Source organism: Mytilus galloprovincialis, chromosome 9, assembly GCF_965363235.1.
Source record: "Mytilus galloprovincialis chromosome 9, xbMytGall1.hap1.1, whole genome shotgun sequence".
Lineage (NCBI taxonomy): Eukaryota > Metazoa > Mollusca > Bivalvia > Mytilida > Mytilidae > Mytilus > Mytilus galloprovincialis.
In genome coordinates, this window is record NC_134846.1 from 42,753,391 (window position 1) to 42,780,551 (window position 27,161).

The 27,161-nt window shown below is 31.2% G+C and overlaps 1 protein-coding gene across 1 annotated transcript; it reads right to left on the bottom strand.

Moving 5' to 3' along the window:
• Positions 1-19,597: 19,597 nt before the first annotated feature.
• On the bottom strand, positions 19,598-27,161 carry LOC143045039 (P-selectin-like). Its single transcript, XM_076217326.1, has 7 exons — positions 27,008-27,161; positions 26,125-26,458; positions 25,295-25,471; positions 22,222-22,335; positions 21,264-21,509; positions 20,683-20,880; positions 19,598-19,846 (listed from the first exon to the last, which is right to left on the bottom strand). The coding sequence occupies exons 1-7, from the start codon at positions 27,029-27,031 to the stop codon at positions 19,662-19,664; spliced, it is 1,278 nt and encodes a 425-aa protein (XP_076073441.1). The 5' UTR covers positions 27,032-27,161; the 3' UTR covers positions 19,598-19,661.

Here is a 27,161-nt window from a genome sequence, read left to right on the forward strand (position 1 = left end):
TATATATATACTAATTTCCAAATCTCTATCTATCTAAAATGTTGTCTTAGTGATTTCAAAGTTTCTTATCAGCCATTGCATTTATATTCGCAATTTTTAACTATGCATCTTTCATTTTCTTTTTACAAGTTGTCTTACATTCTTATCGCTAATCCCGACTGACCCGGCCGCTTGAACTTTTGATGCATACAACAATCACTTTTTCATTGTGGCGTCAGATATTTTGTTTCGTGACGTCAAAAATTTACGGGAACCTGTGTGATATCTAGTAATGGCGGACAAATAGCGATAAGGTGTATAAAGTTCTTCCTGTGACAAAATAGACTGATACAAATGTCTTCAAATATAAAAATGCACATTCACGGATGCGGATGTTAAACCAAATTATCAAAGATATTAGACTTATAGGTCTGTACGCCGGACGATCGTTTCGTCTATAAAAGACTCAACAGCTAGAATAAAAAAGATAAAAAGGCAAAATCATGTTTGAAATTGAAGAGCACTGAGGACCCCAAAAAGCAATTCTATAATTTTTCAAGAAAACTTCATTTCGTCAGTTGAGTAAGGTTTCCGGATGGTAGATGGTGAAACTTTATGAGTCATGGATATATGGTTACAGTTAATGAGAAAAATATTTCTATTGATTTAAAATAAGAAGTTTACAACTATAGATCCCCTTACTAGCTTCAACAATGATCAAAACTAAGTCTGCAGCTCTAGAAGGCACCGGAAGTAAAAATCAAAAACAATTCAAACGGGAAAACTAACGGCATAAGATAGAACCGAATGAACCCCACAAAAATTTGGTATTTGTATACATCAACAAACCACAACCACTGAATAACAGGCTTCTACCTTACGACAAACACATACATATAGCGGGATTAAGGTCATTTGTTTAAGGGTTAAAATAACTGATACTGTACCAGAATAGTACTAAACTTCAATTTAGGGTTGCAAACATTTATATATCATTATTATATAGGAACGCGTTTTCTATTGCTAATGAAGTCAAAACATTTACTAGGACAAGGTCTCAGATACACATACCAAAACTGTGTGTAACCTTTTATTACTTCCGTGGTACATTATATCTGATCGTTGCTTCTTTGATACATTATGTTTTACCATTGCTTTCTTAGTATTTTGTTTCCTTGACTTCGTATCATGGCCTCCGAGGAATTTTATCATAGCTTTCTTAGTATCTCATCATTTCTGCCTTACTTCAATATAATTTCGTCCTTGGAATCTATCCATTGCTTCCAACGTATTTTATAATAGTTTTATTTATATCAAACACTGCTTGCCTGAAATCTTATCATTGCTGCCGTTTCATCTTGGCATTTCCTCTTTGATATCTTATTATTTCTTCTTTGTAGCGTATCATTGCTTTCTTAGCATCTTCTCCTTACTTTTTGTATCTGATCTTTCCTAAAATAATGTTGAATATCAGGAAGTTGTTAAGGTTCAGTGGCCAGCTTTTACAATAAACTGCATATAGGAAATGGTAATGAATATTCATTATAATATAATGGAATTTTCGAATAAAACAATTACACCTGTGATACAAAAAAAATAATAATTCTACTTAAGGTAGTTCGGGGGTTTAAATTTTCGCGCCGTCTGCGCATAAAGTTGCGCATTGATATCGTAAGTGATGTACATTGTCGTAATTTTCTATAACAGTAAAATATGATCTTTTTAATAATCTTTTTTATTCAAATGCATTGAAAAAGAGGTGAATAACTTTTAAAATGCAATTTTAAAACTTAATAAAATTTATTCTTACAATTTTCATTGTTGAAATAGTACTTCCGTTCTAAAAATAAATATGAAGCATGTTTTTGACGAAGTAGAAGAATGAAAAGAGAATAACTAACATTTATTGAACACGTGGACTGCTTTTCATGAATACTGTAATGCAGATCGAAATTATAGATAACGATCTTCATTTTGGTAGCTTATGAAGCAGTTTCACCCTTGTCTTACACTAGAAAGGGTCCGACAAACATGCGAAAGATGATGTAAACAAATCATGAAAAGGGGGAATTTAAACTGACAAGTAAGTACTAATGAATTGAATATACAAGTTAAAAGAGCGATTCAAGACCACTGAAAAATAACCTTTAAGCGTAAATAAATTTCAAAACAATATCCGTGTCGAACAACAAAACAATGACACCCCCCCCTTTTCAGGCTGAAAATTAATTATGAATGTAACTAAAGGCATAGCTCATGGTACTTTTATCATGTAATAGATTTGAAAATTTGTGGACCAGAGAAATATGTCATCTGCATAGGGTTCAGACCATTTAGGTTTCTGGGAGAAAAGGTCATGATTCATGAAAGTAGGGGGTTTATTAGTCCAAATAATTATGACGTCTGGCAAGGCTATTTTATTTTTTTCTGGGCTAGGAAGGCGTCCCAGAAAGAAAAAAAAATAGCCTTGCCAGACGTCCTAATTATTTGGACTAGGGGTTTATATAATTACATGTATATGCAAACAGAATTTTCTTGTTGTAAACCTGGACAGGCGTGGATCCAGAGGGGGGGGGGGTTCCGGGGGTTGGAACCCCCCCTTTTTTTGGACGATCAATGCATTTGAATGGGGACGTGTAATTGGAACACCCCCCCCCCCCCTTTGTCCTGGGTTAGGAACCCCCCTTTTTAAAATGGCTGGATCCGCTCCTGCTGGAGTATTCGAATGTGAATGCAGTTGATTTTGCTAGGATTCCAGTTATAACATTTTTGGTTAAGCATGCACACTTAAAATTTAGACATGTTAGAACAAAACCCATCTATATAAAAAAGATGTGGTATGATTGCCAATGAGACAACTTCAATGTATCCAAAAGAGACCAAAATGGCACAGACATAAACAGCTATAGGTCACCGTTCGGCCTTCAACAATGAGCAAAGCCCATACCGCATATATAGTCAGCAATGAAAGGCCCAGATATGACAATGTACATGATGTACAACAATTTAAACAAGAAAACAAACGGCCTTGTTTGTTTAAAAAAAATGAATGAAAAACAAATATGTAACACATAAACAAATGACAACCACTGAATTACAGGCTCCTGACTTGGGACAGACACATACATAAATAATGTGGTGGGGTTAAACAAGTTAGCGGGATCTAGACTGTATAAATTATTTTTAAATATGAATCATTTCACAAAACTACCTTTCTTACCGATGGTCTGGATTGAGGGTCCTTCATTTCATTCCTATCTAATTCTTTATACCATTTATCTCTATTTATTTTTTTTTCCATTTTTCTGTACTTCTTATAATTTAACAACCCGTTTTTCTTCATTGTTACATGTATGTCTATTTTCTTTTATATTTACAAATGTATTTTGAACATTTCATGCATTATTCTCTATTCTTTAAATCTTTTCCTTACCCTCCTATAATATATTTGATCCTACAGAATCTTCATGAGAGAAAACAAAACTTTTACTACCTAAACAGGAAAAGCGGTCTTGTCATAAAATGATATTTTTCTAAATTTAAAAGCCTGTTAGGTCTCTACACAGTTATTTCGAAGTGCATTTCTTTAATATGTTAAAGACATTAAATGCAAACTTTTAAAAATTACACCTGCACTAAGTGGGTGTCATATTCTCTTGATGGCTTCAGACATTGTAATGTTCACACAAGATATAAAAAAGAAGATGTGGTATGATTGCCAATGAGACAACTATCCACAAAAGACCAAAATGACACAAACATTAACAACTATAGGTCACCGTATGGCCTTCAACAATGAGCAAAGCCCATACCGCATAGTCAGCTATAAAAGGCCCCGGTAAGACACTGAAAACAATTCAAACGAGAAAACTAAAGTCTTTATTTTGTAAATAAAGATAAAATCAAAGGATAATAAATTAACTATGTTCCTATCTAATAGGATATAGTAGGAACTAACTGATCTTAACCAACTTTGTGTGACCAGAGCTTACTAAATTAAAAGCCTACAGACCAAGTTTCATGGCAATTATAAGATATATGTTATAGACAAATGTTTTTAAAGACTTATTTTATGTACATGTATCAGACATGTAGAATGTATAATAGTTATTCAAAAGTCAAAATTATAAAAATGTATGAGTATGTGCCTTTCAGCATGTTTAGTAGGTTTTTGAATGAAAAGGGGGGAGGGCTTGTATGAAGAGGTGATATTTTCCTGCAATTTAAAACCTCGTGAATGTTTTTGTTGTATAAATAATCCCAGTGGCGGATCCAGAATTTTTCATAAGTGGGGGCTCACTGACTGCCTAAAAGGGGACCCGCTCAGGTCATGCTCCAGTGATTCCCTATATTATTAACCAAATTTTTCCCAGGGCTGGGCACCTCTGAATCCTCCGATATGTTTAAAATGTACTTTAAATAGAAAGGAAATTACAAATGGCATAGTATATTACATGTAATAATTTAATAGTACGTTATGTATTAAAAAGTCTAAGGCCAAAAACACTTGAAATAATTCAGGGTCAATTTAGGCCCCTAGCACATACATTGTATTTACATTAAAAAATGCATACTACAGCTGTAGTTATTAAAATTTGCTTTTTTGGGGGCTGATTTTTCTTGCATGTAATTTTAGTCTCAAGAGGCATACATGTTGTACATGTATATTTGAACCACTTACTTTTCTTTTCTATCCTACAGTAGAAAAGAAAAATAACATGTTAAATACAGCAGTTACAAAAAATATTGTAAAATGCGAATATACTGAAATCTTTAATTTTATGACAGACTTTATGTACATACAAATCTCATCACATTTTTCTTGCTCCATAAAGTTTGTAAGACAAGAGTCCCGACTATTCATACAACTCATTCTGCAAACTTATCTGTGATAATCTACTTTTCGCTAGATTTAGAGTTCAAAAATGAATAATACAAATTGATAAAACCCCCGTTGTACCAATTTACACCACTGTCCAAGGTTAAGGGGAAGGGTTGTCACCTTCAAACATTAACCCCACAACATTATGTATGTGCCTGTCCCAAGTCATGAACCTGTAATTCAGATAGTGGTTGTCTTTTGTTGTGTCACATATTTTTTTTTGTTCATCATTTTGTACATTAATATGCCTTCAGTTTTCTCATTTGAATTGTTTTTCATTAGTAATTGAAGGGCCTTTTACAGCTCACTATGCAATAAAAGCTTTTGATCTGTAGCTGTTAACTTCTGTGTCTTATGGTCTATTGCGGAGAGTTGCCTCATTAACAATCAATTATCATACCACATCTTCCTTTTATATTGAAACACAAATATTGACACATAAAAACCTTTCAGATAGAAAGTCAGAATGAGACTTATGGATAAAAACTTAGCAGACTGTCAGCTCACACTTTTCATATGTTGTCACAAATATGGTTTATTAAGCACAAAAATAACCAGATGCTCCGCAGGACGCAGCTTTATACAACCGCAGAGGTAAACCCCCTCGTTGCACAATGAACAACTTCTGTCATTTATTTTGCTAAAAAAATCTCTTGGATGGCGGATGACCCGCAAATTTTATTTCAATTTAATAAAATAAAGACATCAAGCTTTACAGTATGAAATAATGAACAACTTCTGTCTTTTATTTTGCTCTGAAAATTCAATCAAAGATATTTTATGCCTGTTTTTTTCTATTTTTAGCCTATTTGCACTCATTTTCAGAGGTCAAAAAATCTCTTGGATGGCCGGTGACCCCCAAATTTTATTTCAATTTTATAAAATAGAGACATCAAGCTTTACAGTATGAAAAAATAGGCAACTTCTGTCATTTATTTTGCTCTGAAAATTCAATCAAAGATATTTTATGCCTGTTTTCCCTAAATTTAGCCTATTTGCACCCATTTTCATAGGTCAAAAAATCCCTTTGATGGCCGGTGACCCCTAAATTTTATTTCAATTTTATAAAATAGAGACATCAAGCTTTACAGTATGAAAAATGAGCAACTTCTGTCATTTATTTTGCTCTGAAAATTCAATCAAATATATTTTATGCCTGTTTTTTATATATTTAGCCTATTTGCACTCATTTTCATAGGTCAAACAATCTCTTGGATGGCCGGTGACCCCTAAATTTTATTTCAATTTAATAAAATAGAGACATCAAGCTTTACTTTATGAAAAAATGAGCAATTTCTGTCATTTATTTTGCTCTGAAAATTCAATCAAATATATTTTATGCCTGTTTTCCATATATTTAGCCTATTTGCACTCATTTTCATAGGTCAAAAAATCTCTTGGATGGCCGGTGACCCCTAAATTTTATTTCAATTTTATAGAATAGAGACATCAAGCTTTACAGTATGAAAAAATGAGCAACTTCTGTCATTTATTTTGCTCTGAAAATTCAATCAAATATATTTTATGCCTGTTTTCCATATATTTAGCCTATGTGCACTCATTTTCAGAGGTCAAAAAATCTCTTGGGTGGCCGGTGACCCCCAAATTTTATTTCAATTTTACAAAATAGAGACATCAAGCTTTACTTTATGAAAAAATGAGCAACTTCTGTCATTTATTTTGCATTGAAAATTCAATCAAATTGTTTTTTTGTCCATTTTCCCTATATTTCCATATAACCTATTTGCACTCATTTTCAGAGGTCAAAATATCTCTTAGATGGCCGGTGACCCCCAATTTTTTTTGCATTTTTTCATTTACAATACTTCGAAGTTAAATTTCACAAAGTATAAGAAAATTCTGTCATTTTTTTTCTATACCCCTGAACTACCTTAAAACAAAAAAATAGAAGATCACTTTTGATAAATGAATTTAGCCCGTTTGTTTCCTCTCTGGTCACAAAATTGCATGCTCTCTTTCGAAAGGCGAATTTTGACTTTTAGTTGCAACTTCTAGGTCAATTGGACTTTGGTGGAAGGATGTCTCATTTTGGCAATCATAACAAACTTCCTTGTTTTCATATTTAATTGATATACGCCTATTTTTGAATGACTATCAAATAATGGAAGTTAATTTTACCAGCTGATTATCTATCTTAATTTCCCCATATTTTGTTATTTATTCATATCTGAATATTATGATTTTTATAATAAGAATGATGTAGTAATAAAACATTGTAGTGCTGTAAAAGCAGACCAGTGATCAAAAAGATGATATGGATGGGAGAGATGGAAATCCATCATTTCTGTTTTCATGCCATTTTTCTCTTCTCTTTATTCTTTTTGACTATTATGTTCTATTTTGATGTTATATCATGTCATTAGTCTCTATTCTTCGTCTTTTTTTGTGTTTATTTATTCTATTCTTTATATTTTGGGCCTATTATTATGTATTCTGTATATTCCAAATTCACATCCTTCTATAAGGCAAGCTATACCCTGAAATACCACACAATTTGTATCCTTCGAAACAAAAACCTAGACAAACAAAAAACCACGAACAGCACATGGTACAGACAGTCTGAATTTAAATGCAACGAATTTGATCCTTGCTACAAGTCAGGTTTCATGGAACTTATGTTATTTGTTCGTGGTGTATATTTCTGATGAGGTGGGTTTTGATGGTTGATTTAATTTGATGTGTATCTTGTATCTGACATTATTCGTTTTGAAGACAAAACATATTCTAACATTCTCTTGTGGAATAAGTGTGTCCGATTAGGAAAAATATATTGAAAGTTATAGTTATTACATTGTTTTGTAAAATGAAAGTTTATTTGCTTTGCTTCCAGTGGCAAATTTTAAATGCAGTTCAGGACGAAAATAAAGGTAAATCAATACAAAGGGTAGGTCCTGATTTGATTTGATTTTTTCGTTTTTTAACGCAACTTTTAAGCACCGTTTTTGTACTATTTTGTTGCGGTCAGTTTTTATTGGTGGAAGAAGACGGAGTGCCCGGAGAAAACCACTGACCTTCGATAGGAAGTTGAAAATCCTAGTCAATTAAGATTGGAGTCGAGTGCACACGCACGAGCGGGGTTCTAACTTACAACTTCGGTGTTGACTTGCTAGTGATTACAGTAGTAACTACTTAGAACACTCGGCCACCGAGGCCACTGGTAGGTACTGTAATAGTGATCTAGCAGGATGAAGGGCAGTAAATTTGAATTGTCACTGAGGAATATGAAATTGAATAACATATTATCAAAGTAGGTTTGTGAATTCAGATTTGTTTTAGATCAATCCGGTTTTTTTTTTACATGTTATGGTTGGCGTTCTTCGTGTGTCTTTAGTTTAACATGTAGTTTATTACTTTTGTCAGGATTTGCATGATTATAAAAACGATGAATATCACATGCATCTTGTTATTGTTATTTTAATATCGCAATGCATTCACTAATAATTTATTCACTTTACAATGTACATTTTATTTAAAGAAACGGATTCAAATTTAAATTTGATCACATTTAATATCACAATTATGTAAGAATCTCAATGATGACTATTCTGTTTGTACTTTTTTCCTTTAAAAGATGCACAACAATATTATAATTCATGGTATTCTATTAAGTTTCAAATTTTTCGTTTAAATTGTTTTACAAAACCAGGTTCAATCCACCATTTTCAACATTTTAAAACGCCGGTGCCAAGTCAGGAATATGAGAGTTGTCCATTCGTTTAAAATATGTTGTCATTTGATTTTGCCATTTAAATTGACTATACGATTCAATTTTCCTTGGAGGTCAGTATTTTTGTGATTTTACTTTTTAAGTATACAACTAAGGTTTTTGAAATGAACTTATCTAATTATATATTTATTTGACCTTTAACAAACTATAGGTAATTTGTTATAAATAATTCAAATTACCAGGTCTGTAACAAGGAAGTGTAAATACATGGAAAGATCTTTTGATACCAAGAAATTTATTGATGAACTGTCTTTTAATTTAGATTTTCAATACTTTTATTGTCTTCACGTCTATTATTTACGAACTGAACACTGGCACATTATCAAAGGCTTTTGAAAAACAAAAGTTAACTTTTACGATTCGACGGTTTGAAATTTTTAAAATTGCAGTTAATTGTCTTTTTACACTCCTTTGTGTCGAAAAAACCCAAAGACCTATAACAAGACCGAATGCCTGCGTACATTTTGTATTGTAACATGTTGATCCTAAAGATAATTTGAAAAAGAATATTGAAAAAAATAAAACTGAAAGGTTTAAAACGAATAATCAAAGAGCACAATCATAATGCATGTACCAGAATTAAGACAACACAAAACACCACAAAATATCTGTCATAGTTAGAGGTAAAATTTTGAATCATTGAACTATAACTGAACAAACAACAAGGAATTTATCTCTTCTTAATTTTATGAAATATTACTGATTTAATTTTCAAAATAAGGGAAGTTATGAGTATTCCCCATTATCATTGTAACTAGATTTATGTGCCAACAATATAATGCTTTAAATATGGACTTTAAACTGGAGAATTTATTTAAGACAAATTTAAGTTTTTTTTTTATATTCAGTAATAATCCAACAAGCAAAACCTAGGTGCACAACTTTTACAAAAAAAAAAAAAAAATATCTGTGACATAGCCCACTTACATGAAGCGTTAAGTGGAGTTTAATCAAAATATCAAATTGACAATTTCGGATATTCACCGCTTCTAAGGGGCTATAATTGTTTTTTTTTTAATGCCGAAATAAAAGTGGAAGGGCCTTTTCAAACATTGGAGAAACGCTTGTGAACCTAACATTATCAAACACGAGTTGACGTTTGTGTTTTAGAATTTCTCGTTTGTACAACAAAGGTAGAATTTTTGTGTAAAATATTGGTGGCCCTGAAATGGACCGTTTATAAGAGATATCTTCGGCACTAAATGCATGTTTAAAGCCTTATTGTCCCGTCTCTCGATGGGCTTCATGTAACGTGAACGTTGCCATTTTGTTTATTTACGCATGTGACGTCATTTTCCTGGGAGATAAACTCTTGAACAAATCAAGTAACTCAAAAGGTTATTTGCCGGAGAATAAACAGGTTATTCACAGCTGGTGTATTTTTTTTAGGGTTATATGTCCTTCCTTGCAATTAACTGAAAATGAATTGAATTATTCCATGTCACGTGATAACGTGTTACCCAATAGAAATGTTGGATTAAATATAAGGTATAATAATATCATTACTTCCCTGGAATTTCATAATTGGTTCCATCAATTATATTATTTGTTCATTGGAATTGGATCGTTGATTCCTTCGAATCTGATTATTGATTTCTTTGAATTTTATCATCGTTTCTTCCTATAATTGATTTCATTGGATCTTTTCACAGCTTAAATTGGTATTTTGATATCTTATCATTGCTTCCTTAGAATCTTATCATTGGTCCCTCCTTGTATTGAATCCTTGAAACCTGATTTTTGCTTCCTTCAATCTTATCATTGATTTCTTGGAATCTGATCATTGATTACTTGATATCTGATCATTTCTTCTTTGGTATCTTATTATTCATTCCTTGGAATGTTGTTATTGCTTCCTTGAAATCTTATTTTCCTGAAATGCTATTATTGATTACTTGGAATGTTATTATTGTTTCCTCGGAATGTTATTATTGGTTCGTTAGAATGTTATTATTGGTTCCTCAGGATGTTATTAATGGTTCCTCGGAATGTTATTATTGGCTCCTCGGAATGTTATTATTGGCTCCTCGGAATGTTATTATTGTTCCTCGGAATGTTATTATTGGTTCCTCAGAATGTTTTTATTGGTTTCTTTAAATGTTATTATTGGATCCTCGGAATGTTATTATTGTTCCTCAGAATGTTATTATTGGTTCCTTGAAATGCTATTATTGGTTCCTCGGAATCATTATTGGTTCCTGGGAATACTATCACTGCTTCCTTGGAATGTTATTATTGATTACTTGGAATGTTATTTTGGTTCCTTGGAATGTTATTTTGGATCCTTACAGGAATGTCATTATTGGTTCATTTAAATATTATTATTGCTTCCTTGGAATGTTATCCTTGCTTCCTTGGAATGTTATCAATGCTTCCATTGAACGTTATCCTTGCTTCCTTGTAATTTTATAGTTGCTTCCTTGGGATATTATTATATTAATATTAACATTGCTACCTTAGTACATTGTAACTACTTCCGTGGTACATTATATCTGATCGTGGCTTCTTTGATACATTATGTTTTACCATTGCTTCCTTGGTATTTTATTTTTGCTTTCTCAGTATCTTATCGTTGTTTCCTTGACTTCGTATCATGGCCTCCGAGGAATTTTACCATAGCTTTCTTAGTATCTCATCATTTTTACCTTACTTCAATATAATTTCGTCCTTGGAATCTATCCATTGTTTCCGACGTATTTTATAATAGTTTTATTTATATCAAACACTGCTTGCCTGAAATCTTATCATTGCTTCCGTTTCATCTTGGCATTTCCTCTTTGATATCTTATTATTTCTTCTTTGTAGCGTATCATTGCTTTCTTTGCATCTTCTCCTTACTTTTTGTATCTTATCTTATCTTTTTTATAACTATCATTGCTGCTTTAGTTTCTTACCATTGCTTCTTAGGCATTTCACCAATACTTCATTTGTATCTAAATATATCTAAGGTTCCTTCTTATTGCCATCGTTATTTCTGATCATTGTTTCATTGGTATATTAGCACTGCTTAATTAGTTTTATAACATTGCTTTTTGGTCTCTATAAATTGGTTCTTTAGTATATTATCATTGCATTTTTGATATCTTGTAGTCATTGCTTATTTGGTATCCAAACATAGCTTGATATCATGACAACCTTTGTTTGTATCATATAATCGATTCATCTGTATCTTGTCATTGCTTTATTCGTTTGTCATCATTGCTTAATTGGTTTATAATTAATTATTATAAACATATCGGTACGATGAAAGAATTGAGATGACCATTGGTAATCTGTTTTTCGTTTTATCACCTATGTCGACGTTGTTAATTTCATTGACAATGGCACGTGCACCCTTACTTTATAGAGATAATTTTTTGTAAATCATTCTACTGCTGAGAATGGAAAATATCAGTCGGTAAGATCGAAGGAAAATTTCGTAAAATAGCGATACCATTGATTATTTGGTCTCTTTTTTTGTTCTTTTTGATATCTCATAATTGCTTCTTATATATCTTGTCATCTCTTCATTCAAAATATTGCTGCTTTCTTTGTTGTATAAAATGGTTTTCTTTGTATCTTATCATGACTTTTTTGTTATCTTATCTTTGCTTTCTTTGTATCTTATTATTGCTTTCTTTGTATCTTATTATTGCATTCTTTGTATCTTATCATGGATTTTTTTTTAAATCTTCTTATTTTCTTTGTATCTTATCCCATCATTGCTTGGTGTATTTTATTACTGCTTCTGCTTTTATCTCTCTCATTTCTAAGACATGTCTGTATAACTATTCTTTTTATTGCCTTCTTATTTGTATATTTCAAACTTTATTTAACACATAATAATTGGCTCTCTTTGCTTAAGTATCTAGACGTCCCATATGAACTTTATGAATACAATTTTGATTTATTTCTTATTAGTATGCAAGTCTTGTTAGATGTAGAAAGAGATATTAATATAAGAAGTTCAAAATAGTCTTTTCTATGTACGTTTATGTAAATAACAATTTGAAGAAACAAATACATCGAACCTTAATTTTAACTTGGACAAACATTTTACAAATCTTGACATGTTAAAATATCTTCATTTGTTTATTAAAAATTCGATACTGGGATTGCCAAAGAAGTAGATTTGTTTGCCAAAAAATCACAAAAGATCAATTTTAGAATGGTGAAATCAATGAATAATTTGAATTGAAAGTAAATATTTTGTATTAGAATAACGTCCAAAATTACATGCACTATAATAAAACGTATGTAAAACAAGTTCACTATTGTATCAGTTCAATGTGGAGACCCATTATATTTGTTGAATTTAAGTTAGAAGAATAAATATACGGCGCCTTTCATTAATACTGCAATATAATTATTATACATGGTTATTTTCATATGACCGAATCACACAAAAAAAACCCACTTAATAACAAACAATAAAGTCACAATGTTATAGTACGACAGAATATATGAAAGGTCCATTCAAAGCTAAGATGACACTGCAATCATCATTAAACATTGATAAAACGGCAGATAATTTTGAAATATGTTTGAATTCGTTTTAATTGATTTTGGGAACAAAAAAACACCTGTTGTTTTGAAGTTTATTTTTTTTCTTACAAGTACAAAAATTTTATCATTGATGTTCCTCAACATTTACGCTCAACAATACTTCTTCAACTTGTTTAACAGACATTTAAAAATTCTAATTGAATTTCATTTGTTCCCGTCATGATCAATAAAGATATATATATATATATCATTTAAAAATATGAAATTACATACATTGATTTAATCAAAGCACAAAAACAGTTTAAGTGCATAAAATTTGGCAGAGTATTTGGAATGTTTGACTTTGTAATTATAAGATAAGTACTAGTAATTAAAGGAATGTGTTATCACACACATCAGTCTTGCAACATATTGTCAATAACTTCTTCGGTATGAAATTTGGACAAAACATGGGAAAAAAACTACTAAAGAATATAATTAGAGGTGTACAATTATTTTTGTAGTTTGTTTTAACGCGGTCAATTAGTGTTTTCTAAAGACCCTTGTAATTCGACAGTGAAAGAAAATGGGCAACAAGTCAATATGCTTGTACTTTATTACGAATTAGTCGAGAATTCACAGAATTAACAAAGGAAGTTTGTATTCTTAAATCCTAATATTGTAAAATCAATCTTCGGACTTGATAACTTTAAAATATATATATACTAATTTCCAAATCTCTATCTATCTAAAATGTTGTCTTAGTGATTTCAAAGTTTCTTATCAGCCATTGCATTTATATTCGCAATTTTTAACTATGCATCTTTCATTTTCTTTTTACAAGTTGTCTTACATTCTTTTTTAAACCTGTTGCTGCAATACACCTTATCGCTAATCCCGACTGACCTGGCCGCTTGAACTTTTGATGCATACAACAATCCCTTTTTCATTGTGGCGTCAGATATTTTGTTTTGTGAAGTCAAAAATTTACGGGAACCTGTGTGATATCTAGTAAGGACGGACAAATAGCGATAAGGTGTATTAAGTTCTTCCTGTGACAAAATAGACTGATACAAATGACTTCAAATATGAAAATGCACATTCACGGATGCGGATGTTAAACCAAATTATCAAAGATATTAGACTTATAGGTCTGTACGCCGGACGATCGTTTCGTCTATAAAAGACTCAACAGCTAGAATAAAAAAGATAAAAAGGCAAAATCATGTTTGAAATTGAAGAGCACTGAGGACCCAAAAAAGTAATTCTATAATTTTTCAAGAAAACTTCATTTCGTCAGTTAAGTAAGGTTTCCGGATGGTAGCTGGTGAAACTTTACGAGTCATGGATATATGGTTACAGTTAATGAGACAAATATTTCTATTGATTTAAAATAAGAAGTTTACAACTATAGATCCCCTTACTAGCTTCAACAATGATCAAAACTAAGTCTACAGCTCTAGAAGGCACCGGAAGTAAAAATCAAAAACAATTCAAACGGGAAAACTAACGGCATAAGATAGAACCGAATGAACCCCCCAAAATTTTGGTATTTGTATACATCAACAAACCACAACCACTGAATAACAGGCTTCTACCTTACGACAAACACATACATATAGCGGGATTAAGGCCATTTGTTTAAGGATCAAAATAACTGATACTGTACCAGAATAGTACTAAACTTCAATTTAGGGTTGCATACATTTATATATCATTATTATATAGGAAGACGTTTTCTATTGCTAATGAAGTCAAAACATTTACTAGGACAAGGTCTCAGATACATATACCAAAAATATTACAAAAATCGAATTACTTATAAATAACTTAAGGGGTGTATAAAACAATTATATACTCAAAAGATTATATAGACATGAAACTGTGTATTTGTTTTAATTATACTTCACCCAGAAATGTTTGAAATAACAAAAACAAAAAAATGAAAAAAGGTATAACGAGGAAAAAAAGAAGACATAATGTTTGATAAAAAATTTTGGTTTTAACTTTCAATTTATGAAGCGACACACCAAATTAAAACTAGCCGTTGCAGTACTTAGTGATTGGAATTGTCACTCTTCAACACATTCAACTTATCAATTGGAATATTTGTTTCTTTATTGACAGTGTTTCCTCGGCATTTACATATCAGAACATAGTTATTTAAAAAAACAAAATAAGTATAAGTCAACAGTCATGACATATGACTTATTTAAAGGGTAAATGAAATCATTACAGTAAAGGTAATTTGGCTTGTTATCAAAATAAATATTTATATATTCTCTTGCAAACGAGTTTGGAAATTCCCGAGCATGGACCCGGAAGTGTTTGTGTATTGTCAATGTGACCCAAATGCCTCGAAACGGTTTCATATTTTAGAACTTGATACTGCATTATACTAAACATGCGAAAATAAACAAACAAAAAAACGCGAAGGTTTTTATTGTAGAGTTTTATCAGAATTTCATTTAGTTCCAAAAACTTTAGTAAAAAAAAATAGTGTTGTCAACGGTTAACCGGATACCGAATACCAAAAACGCTAACCGATTAACCGGGCTTTTTTTCAATTTTAATAGATTTGCTATAAATTTGTATTGAAATCATTAAATATTTATGTTGTCTTTAAAAATTGTCGTCGTGGTAATTAATTTGACAGATCAATTGTCCAGTATATTGATTGCTGTTGTAAATCGTGAATGTAATCAATATATTCTTGATGGATGGATAAATCAATTAAAATTAAAAAACTTCAATATAATTCACATTATTTTCGGAAACAACAAGTGAAAATGAAAGAATCATCGGTTTCAGACATATTCAAATCTACGAGATCAAGAATTTTTATTTTTCAATCAGAAGTTAGTTCAAACGCCATAGTTGATACCGTTTATTTGATTAAAAATCAAACTTCGACAGGAATCTTTACAGACAAGCCTTATAATACCAAAGGACAAACTTCAATTTATGGTATTATAAAAACGTAAATGTATGACTTAAATGGAAGGTAATCACATTGACACTCATACCACATCTTATATCTATGTGTAGGGTACTATTGAAAAGACTTTCAAAAATCAACTTAAACTACCGGTTAACCGGTTAATCGGTCGAACGATTATCCGAGTAACCGGTTAGGCAAAAGTGTACGATTTGGCAACACTAAAAAAAATCCAATGGACAGATAATGAACGTTTTTTCTTTTTTTTTTTTAATGATTACCGGTATTTATACATGTAGTTACAATAAGAAATTCAACTATCCCTAAATAGATCTTCCACGTACTTTTTTACGACTTTTTTCATCTATATCTGTAACCAGTGCTATAATATGATAAGACTATGATACGGGCCTATTTCTTTTATTTCTTTCGTCCTTTGTTTCGTCCTTTCTTTTTTACATATCTATGCAACATTTTTTTCTATTTTCGTGTATTTCCTGGATTATATGCATTCCTCAATTTCTTTTTATTTGATACCAGTATGCAATTGCCAGACCTATGTAAGTCAGATACTCATTGCTTTGATTTTGGAAACATCTAATAATTATCTGAGGAGTCTCAATAAAACGTTCCGGAACTTTTTGTTTCGAATTCTACAACGCATTTTAAATCACATTATGTCCACAAAAGGTTAGAAAATGTCTTTTCACAATGTAAATTTGCCAAGAATCTGTGTAATATCTCTTTAAAATTTGTAAAATGGAAAAAAAAAGGCACAATTATTATTGAAATTAAAAGATCATTGAGCTTGAACAACTCAATAAAATTGAGAATGGAAATAGGGAATGTGTCAAAAAGACAACAACCCAAACATAGAGCAAACAACCCGACCATAGAGCAGACAACAGCCGAAGGTCACAAATGGGTCTTCAATGCAGCGATAAACTCCCGCACCCGGAGGCATCCTTCAGTTGGCTCCTAAACAAATATGTATACTAGTTCAGTGATAATGGACGTCATACTTAACTCCGAATTATACACAAGAAACTAAAATTAAACAACAAAGACTAAAAAAGGCCAGTGGCTCTTGACATGGGACAGGTGCAAAAATGCGGCGGGGTTAAATGTGTTTTTTGAGATCTTAACCTTTCCCTATACCTCTAGCCAATGTAGAAAATCAAACACACAACAATACGCATAGAAAACTCAGTTTAAGAGAAGTTCAAGTCCGATTTCAGAATAGGAAATAAAAGAAAACAAACAAAATGATAATAATACATAAATAACAACAGACTACTAGCAGTTACTGACATGACAGCTCCAGACCTCAATTTAACTGATTGAAAGATTATGTCTTCATTATATGAATATCAGGCACAATTAATGTTTGTATGTATGTGCATGGAACGCGAAAAAAAATGAGATATGTCTAAACTGAAGGACCCGGTTATGCTTTGTTTTGAACCTACGGTCTGATATTATTAAAAGAAATTCAATGTTATTGTATATTTTTGTAAAACTGAACATGTGGTGTTAAAATTCATTTCAGACAGGAACTTTTCGAAATAGGGTGTACCTATTTTGAATAGGTGAACGTATATCTTATTGCACTTATCTTATTTATAGAATGCACATTAAATCTTTTATATCATCATAATATTTATGTACTATAATGTATATCATGTAATGATATAAAAAAAAAGAAAATGTGGAATGATTGTATCTCGTTTATTTATTCATTTATTCACTGACTATATTACAAATTTAAATGATAAAGATAACATAACATATAACTCTTAACCTAAGATCCTACATTCAAGTAAATAAACTAGGATTCTTTTTGATCCAGTCTATAAAACCGAGAACATGGAACTCTTGAATTATTCACATTTATCCTGTTTATTTAATGATCTTGTTGATATTGTTAATTCTATTTAGTTATTTTGTGTCACATGCTTTTAATATATAGATTTCAATTGAAATGTAGGGCACTAGTATCATACACTATCAGATTATAATGTCATATTGTTCACGATTTATACTTAAAAATACTTTTTAAAGGATAAAATCAGCAAATTGTTTTCCATAGCTACGCTCAGCTCATGGATCCTCCCTTTATGTTGACTATCACAAACCTGCCCAACGTCACTAAAATGTGAAATATTTGTCAATGTAATTCATATAATCATAACACAATGTAGAGATAAAAAATCCGTTTATTGATACAATTATTAATATAATAATCAGTTTTGCATTTTCTAAATGGCCTGAAACTATTTTATTAATTTATTATAGTGCGATAGTAACAAATGGAGAGGTAAACACATTTTAACGCAGGATTATTGTGATTCTATGCGCTGCATGAAAATTCATGCATAGCCATTTGTCTTATTCTCTTGTTTTATATTGAACATCTAAGTGTTTAAGATGTTTTCCCTGGAGATAGGAAAAAAATAAACTCCATATATATAGTGGAATATTTATTAGGATAACTATCCTTTTGTTGAAAACGATCACATATTAAATGAATGTCCTTTAATTTGCATGGCCGTATGAATACGTCATCCAAGTTTGAACACTTCAATTCACATAACTCGTATTAAAAAAAACTTATACGAGCTTTAACCTAAAATTATGTTACAACCTTCATTTCTTTGTTTTTATACAAAGTCAAATGAAATCCAATACTATCATTACTAACCATAACGGAATGTATTTATAGATTTTACGAATGTCATTCCATGATTTACGAGATAACCAGATAACACATCTAATCCAATACTACTAATAATATTAAAAAAGTAAAATCACGAAAGTACCAAACTCTGGGAAAGTTCAAAACGGAAAGTCCCAAGTCAAATGGCAAAATCAAAAACTCAAACACATCAAGCGAATGAATAACAACTGTCATATTCCTGACTAGGTACAGGCATTCCCTTATGTAGAAAATGGTGGAATGAACCTGTTTGTATAGCTAGCTAAACCTGTCACTTGTATAACAGTCGTAACAGTAGTAAAAATATGTAGAAGAGATTACTATAAGTATTATATGAATGCAATTGTATTTCATATTGCGCCATAGAACAAAACAAAATAACGCAGTAACGTTTTTATGAACCAGGAACAACGAGCGAGTTTCAACATGCACCCTGCACAGGATTTGTCACGTTCCAGTTTTTTCCATGCATCTTGCTTTGGGACAATAGGAAGCCCCTTTTAGTTTAAAATGAACAGACTGACGACTGCTAGGATACATGAAATATAAACAAGACGGATGACTCAAACAGGGATATACAATGTTCATTAACCAAAGAGCGATCAAACATTGTCGTCTAGCTTTGTTCATTCGTCATATTTTTCTGGCTAATATTATCCGTAGACTTCTTTACTTTGTTTTGCCTACATTATATCTTTATTTTTTCATATTGAATATAATTGCCTTATACAAAAGTAATGTAGTTTCACCAGACGATGTATAAGTTTAGAATTCAAATTATTGATATGTAATCTTTAGATGCCTGGCTATTGGACAGCAATCTACATGCATTGAAAGGTGTTGTCATGTGTAAATAATTGGTACATATAGATGAATTAATGTGTTTATTTGACGAAAAATGAAATGATGACCAGACTAAACATGAAAAGGTCTTTTAACACTGAACAGACACATTTTCCGGGATACATTCTTCTTGAAATTTTTCACAAAAATAGCTGAAATCTGATTGGCTGAGTTTTTCTATGTAAAACTCCTGCATTTCTCTACGGTTATCTGAACAATTAGAATATGTTGGACCAATATTATATCCTGTGGTAGACTGTAAATTTGTTACCATCACTGAAATAAAACATTAAAAAAAATTAAATGTTTATTATCTCCAGCATTTGATAAAATGACATCTCTTGAATAAAATCATATAAAACGAATTAATGTAGATTAGTTCAGAATGTATTTTATCAGTTGAAATGTTTTCTCGACCAAACATTTCATATACAATTTCCTACAACTTCATGCTAATATTGGAACCTCTTTCTCAAACTGTCACTTGTTGAATAAAGAAATAGGAATTGATACGAATACCAATGACCAAATGTCTTACCAGAGATCAAATGACATAGAAGAGAGCGAGAATAGGTTACTGTACGACCTTCATTAATATGTAAAACACACAACGCATAGCTAAATATAAAATATCCAAACATTACAAGTTATTAACAATTCAAACGAGAAAACAAACTAAGGGATTTATGTACAATAATACGACTTACGATTACAATAGTATTTTGTCATGTGATCAAAGACTTTTCGTTTTGAATTTTCCTTTGAGTTCGGTAGTTTTATATGAATATTAAAAACGCGCATTCCGGAAACGATGCATATTCCCTCTAGCGTGTGAGTTGATTTTCGAGTATATTTTCGAACAGCGGTATACTACGTTGCCTTTATTTATGGATTATTCATCCAATTCACAGGTATTCATCTTTAGTTGTATTACTCAATTGTGCTTATAACTGAAATTAACAAGAATTTACAAGAAATATTTTCCACTGGACACATCAAACAAACTATCAATGGAAAAAGCGTTTGCCAAATAAGAGGTAACTATCTTTTAATATCAAATTTATAAATTAAGTATATGATAGATTATAAATCGTTACATTATAATATTTTACCTGAACAATCGGGAACTGTATTTGCAGGCGTCCACGACCCAGAAGCTCCACAAACATAAAAATCATCTATTATAATACCACGGGGCACTGTGTAAGACTCTTTACAGAAAAATGTACAAAACTGACCGTAATCAGTCTTCCAGTTGTTACAAATTAAAGCCCCGTTTGCTGGAACATTCATAGGATCACAAGGTTTTGCTGTTTTGAATAAAGAAATACACAATGTTCTTAAATGGTGAAATAAAAATTGTATGCAATATCTTCATATGCATGGAAGAAACAAATATTCGCTCGTTCATTAAATGAAGAAAATATGGTTAACGGGCATTTGAATATATATTTAAAAAATAAAACATGATAGTTCTGCAGATATTTTAAAATATAAGGATTACGAAACGGATGGCGGAACCACATGAACTAATCATTTGGTTTGTAACCTAAATCGTTTGTAGAATGACTGTTTGTACTCGCCTAACAACGTCTTCAAATATAATTCCATCCGTTTTTAATTTAGCACATGAATGAAAAGCTGTAAAAATAAGTAAACAAATTGAGTAAAACCTTTCTACGGGAAAACTTACGCCTTAAACTGATACCAAACAAGCAGTCTGTACTTAAACCGTTCGATGGTTTTACTGCTGAGTAACTAACATTAAAATCTCCCCACGGAAATGTGAACTCATTGTTAAGGTAGTTAGCTGTAACATCAATCCGAAAATCATGAGGATCTGTAAAAGTAGGTATCTGCCATTCAACCAGATCAGTGAGTTTTGATGTGGTTATGTATTTGTCGCTAGAACAATTTGTCATCACTGGTGGCTGTATATCTGGAAACAGTTTTGATAAAACATGAAGAGATCTCAATCAAATTATTAATTTCCGAACAAATTATTAAAGTATTATCACTAAACAAAAGGTATTTATTCAGAACCTAGGTTAAAATATTGAAAAAGTGAAATAACAAGAATACCTAACTCCAAGAAAAAAAAAACTGAATGTCTTTTATCAAAAGGCAAACTCAAAAGCTCTAGTACATCAAACGAATAGAAACATGTCACATTCCTGATTTGGTACAGGCAAATACATTAAATGTGTCAAGGAGACAACAAAAGTAAAATATACAAAAAAGCAATAATAGCTAAAATGACACATATTAACAAATCTTTTTATTAGGTATTTTACTGTTGTTGTCTCTTTGACATTTTCCAAATTTTCATTCTCAAATCTAATTTCTGTGTATTTTTAGCTAACATTTTTATTGTGTATTTTACTTTTACTACATATTGTCTAAATTAGAAAGGTGGTGCTCATGCGCACGTAAGACGATTTCAGTCCCACCGCATCTGTTTAAAGTTAGGCTATCTGCTACATTCTTTGTTCGTTGTTGTTTGTCTTTTTTAGTGCTGGAGAAGTTAAATGTCAATGGCTGGTGTAATCTGTTGTTCGTTACTTGTATCATTTGATCCAATTAATGCATCACATTTACAAGCTATTTTTAAACAGGGAAAAGAAGTTAAAACAGTTTTAAAATATTCATACCAACGTCACAGTTTTTACCAGACCAACCATTAGAACATGTACATTGATAATCATCCGGTATGTTTGTACAAATTCCTCCATTCTTACATGGACCACTTGAACAGGAGTTATAATCTGAAATAAAAAGCATAATTACAAAATGTGCTATTTTTTATTACTTGAATGGTCATTATATTACACTAAATATAGGTATATCGTTCAGTATTTAGATATGAGATGATTTGGTATGAGTGCCAAATAACATTTTAGAAGAATTTAGAAATTTTCGGTTCAGTAATTGTTACACACACATATATATATATATATATATATATATAGATTAAGGATTTTTGTAACCTTCTGCTTTTTTTTTATTTTGTACCTTAAGGTTTACTATTTCTTTCTAAATCATATTTCAATAAGTTGGTATTTTGAGCAATATTAAATAATGATTATAATACAACTTCTCTAATTCTTACTCGATTTACCCCTTTCCTGATCGGATGATTATTTTATTTATCTAATTCTTCGTCAAGTTATCCCTTTCTGTACTCATTGTATAAAAAGAATTAACGTGTGATTCGTTTGATCTCAGGTCCTCATTGGTTAACATCCTATTATTACGTCGAATTTTCTTGCTATCATCTGAATTCCTTTTGTGATGGCATGAAAAAAGGCGACCATGCCTGATGATGTCATATAGAAAAACCCCATCTTTTTGCAGATCATTCGAAAAGAAGGAATAAGTTTAACTGCATATTGTTTGAAATCATTAGAGAAACAGATTCCACCACCAAATATCGTGTAATACGATATTTATCCACTCTCGAGTGCGCCTCGCGTTTTAAATTTGAAAATTTAACTACCTCGAATGGATAAATATCGTATTACACTCGATGCAGTGGTAGACACTATATCTAATCAACGTGTTGTTTGTTTAATCTCAGTTATACATTGGTCAAATTTGATTATGACGTCAAATTTTCTTGCTTTCCTCTGAAATTCCTACTATGACGTAACAAAAAAGGCAACCATGCCTGATGCCGTCACATAGAAAGATCACATATTGTTTGCATATCGTCTAAAAATCATTAGAGAAACGGATTCAACCACCAAATCTCGTGTAAAACAATATTTATCCCCTATCAACAGTTAAACTATATATAATTAAATACCAATTGTTCAGAGAACAATTGAAAGTCTTTCCACATCAAAGAGATTTTGATAAGATAGTTTCATATACTGATGCAATAAATAATTGTTTAATTATATTTTTGAGTGAAATAAGGGAATTAATATGCTACTTCCGGTGAAATGAATGTCACTTCCGGTCTCATATGATAGCTTCTTTCACACTGATTCCAAAAATATATAGTTTCTATATACTTTTGTATGTATAATGGGAAATAATTGACCCCTTCCGGTTTGTTGGAAGTCATTTTTAGTCTTCAGTAATCAGTTTATGTATCTATATGACAAAATATATGGATTCTGAGTACTTTTATATGAAAAAATTGCAAAAAGGGCTACTTCCGGTTTCTTAAGGTCACTTCCGGTAGTCATTTTTCAAGGTCATTTGTCACCTTACCTTTTGTACAAGGTCAAATGCCTTTATAATGAACTGAGTTAAAGTTATAATCAAATAACCTCATATCAAGACATTTCAGGTGCACCAACTCCTATAAGATGTCATTAAATTGTATAAGACTAAACGTGGCATATCTTTATTACAATAAAGCAGACATTTTGCACTTGTTCTTTTATATATACTTTCAAATTGTCGGAGAAAATGCAAAAACAAGCAAAAGTCACAATTGAGAACTTGACCTTGACCTTTGACCTTGACCTCATTTTCTAAGTTAGGACCTAGGGGCCTCAAATAAAAACATTCCAGGGTTATATCGTTAACTGTTTATGAGTTAAAAAAACATACCGACAAATTTATTTTGTAAAGGTAGATAACTCCTATAAAATGTCATTGAATCGCTTCAATCTAAATTAGCCAAAAAATACTGAGGATGTAACGAACAATTTGTAAAAGGAATTTTGTCGCTATCTTTTTTTGTTACGAAGGAGATGCACACAGATGATAAACAATGAATAGGTTGATAACTCTTACAAAGAAAATGGTTCTCGTTAGCAGGGTGAAATTTAAAAGCGCATAAACTATACAATACCATATGAGAAATATCTAAGCGACATATTGCAAAACAAACATTTATCGCAAGAACAAAATTTGGCGGAAGAAAAAAAAATAATAATCAGAAGAAATACAATAAGTCTTTCCACAGAAAAGTGGAAAGACTTAATTATAACGGTAGGCGAGCCTCGCGTTTTAAATTTGAAAATTAAACTGTCTCGAGTTGAGAAAAAAAATCATATCACTCTCAATAAGAGTGGTAGAATATATAAATATTGACGAATAAAATGTAAATTTGAAAAAATGAACAATTCGATTTTATGTCAAACATGCTACGACATTCGTTATCAGAACAAAATTTTCTTTTACTAGATGCTTGATATTCTGTAAAATTCATTTAAAACGTATTGTGAGTATCACAGCAGCTATTGTTGAAGGAATTTACATATCCTTCATTAGAATCCTGGTTGAAAACTCTGGTAAGTTTAATAAATAACAGAAGACATATTTTATGTAATAACTGATATCTTATAAACCTGGTACCTTTGATAACTTATTGCAACATTTCAAAATAATATTGCTTGTTTCGTCTAATTATCTTAGTTGGTGACGGCTAATGAAGCTGTTTGAATGATGATTGACCATATAACAGACCCAAACAAAAACAAAAAGAAAATCCTAGTAAGTTGACTTAAATATGACTTTATTTGCGTTGATGGGTTATTGTATCATTTTATATTAAATACCATATCATGCAATTGCTATCTTTAGGAACAATTAATCTGCAGCGCCTTAGTTTGTTAACATTTCCTTTCTTTACACTGCACATGACGTTTTGCATATTTCGTATCAATTTGTTGCTACAATAAATGACTTACATGGAATTATAACTAGTTTATAACAAAGTTAAAACGATGACTTGCTGTTTTAGTTGATAAAATTAAGTTTACTCACATGCACATCTTGGTTTTGTTCCACTCCATATTGCGTTCAGTTCACATTTTCTACTTGAAGATCCGTCCACCAACAGATATCCAGTCTGACAGGTGTAAGTTACAGTACTACCATACGTGAAGGTACCTCCGTTTAATATACCATTTGTTAGAGATCCAGGATTTCCGCAGTTTACCTCTACAACAATGTACAATAAGTACGTTTAATTTTCTTTAAACAAAAAATTAAGGAGATGAGGTATGAATGCCAATGAGACAACTATCCAAATAAAGTTGAAGTAAGCAAGTATAGGCAACCTTCAACAATGAGAAAAAACATACAGTATAGTAGTTAGTTAGGATATTTTCTTACTTTCAAATTTCACTTAATATGGTGAAAATATTGTATCACCTGATTAATTCATGTATGTCAATCGATTGAGTGAGACAGAGACATATCTAAATGGTTGATTTCATTTTTGTTGTTAGACGGCAACCAGTAGTGTAATGCTTTTTAAGGATACATTTACACGGATTAATTCAGTTTCCTTTATACATATGTTTGACAATGACATTTAGTTTTAACAATTTACCTTTGAACCGGATTTTGATCAATGTGATAATTATTTTAATCATGTGTAGTTTTATTTCATAAAAAACCATGTTCATTATACTGAAGACTATTTCAATGTGGATGCTTTTTTTTAGACAACTAACATATTGATATAGCTCTGTGTGCCGCCATGTTTGATGCTGCTAGATCTGCATATACATGCGACCATGATTTTTATTTTTCAACATTTGGTAGATAATTGCATAGATTTAACTTGTATAGAATTTAATCAAACTTACGAAGTCCACAACATGCTCCATAGAATCCTGTTACACAACTACATGAGATGCTATTTGATGTTCCTCCATTATGACAAAATGCATTACAATTTGAGTAGTCCCATCCCATATCGTTGGTAGCGCATGTGTTGAATTCGAAGACACATCCGGGCATGTTGGTATACAGCCATACTCTTCGTGATCGTTTACGTTCACCGTTGCATTCGCTGTCACATTCTCCCCATGCTTCCCACTCCTCCCATCTACATCCACATTGATCCCACTGTGAGGAGATTCCACATTCTGTAGAACCAAGTAACGAAAGGAACAAAAGCAAAAGCCATGGAATGGATCTCTAAAGGAAAAAATAATCACACCTAGAAAAATCTTAGTATCAATATCCTCTGTTTTAGTTCGCATTCTTTAAAAACAAATAAAGGCAACAGAAGTCTACCGCTGTTTGAAACTCATAGAGAGAAAAAAAATCAAATACGGGTTACAAACTAAAACTGAGGGAAACGTATCAAATATAAGAGGAGAACAACGAAACAACCGGAACACAACATTAAAATGTAACACACAAAGAAACGAACTATAATACAACAATGGCCATTTTTCTGACTTACCACACAATGCCATGTGAATAATGGAACTTAAATCAAATAGATCATAATCGATGATTTTCTTTATTTTGAGAATCCAAAATGTTAAATATGAATCAAAAGAAAAATCATAATTTGATTTTTTTTCTGTTTAAAAACCTGCAACTATCCTAACATTTATACATGGTTTCTCTTTCTGATTCATAACACATCTTGATTTTCATATAATTAAAATGCATTTTTCTATATTTCTTACAACACTCCAATGTCTTAAAATATTTATAAGTAAAATAGTTACTTACCATTATCCGATCCAGAATACACATATAACAAACCAACGGTGTATTTTAATATTCTAAATACTAGTACAGTACACTCCTACTTGCATATATTCTATATTAAATAAATTCGATACTCATGCGTAACATAACTTCCTTATTTGAGAAATCTATCAAT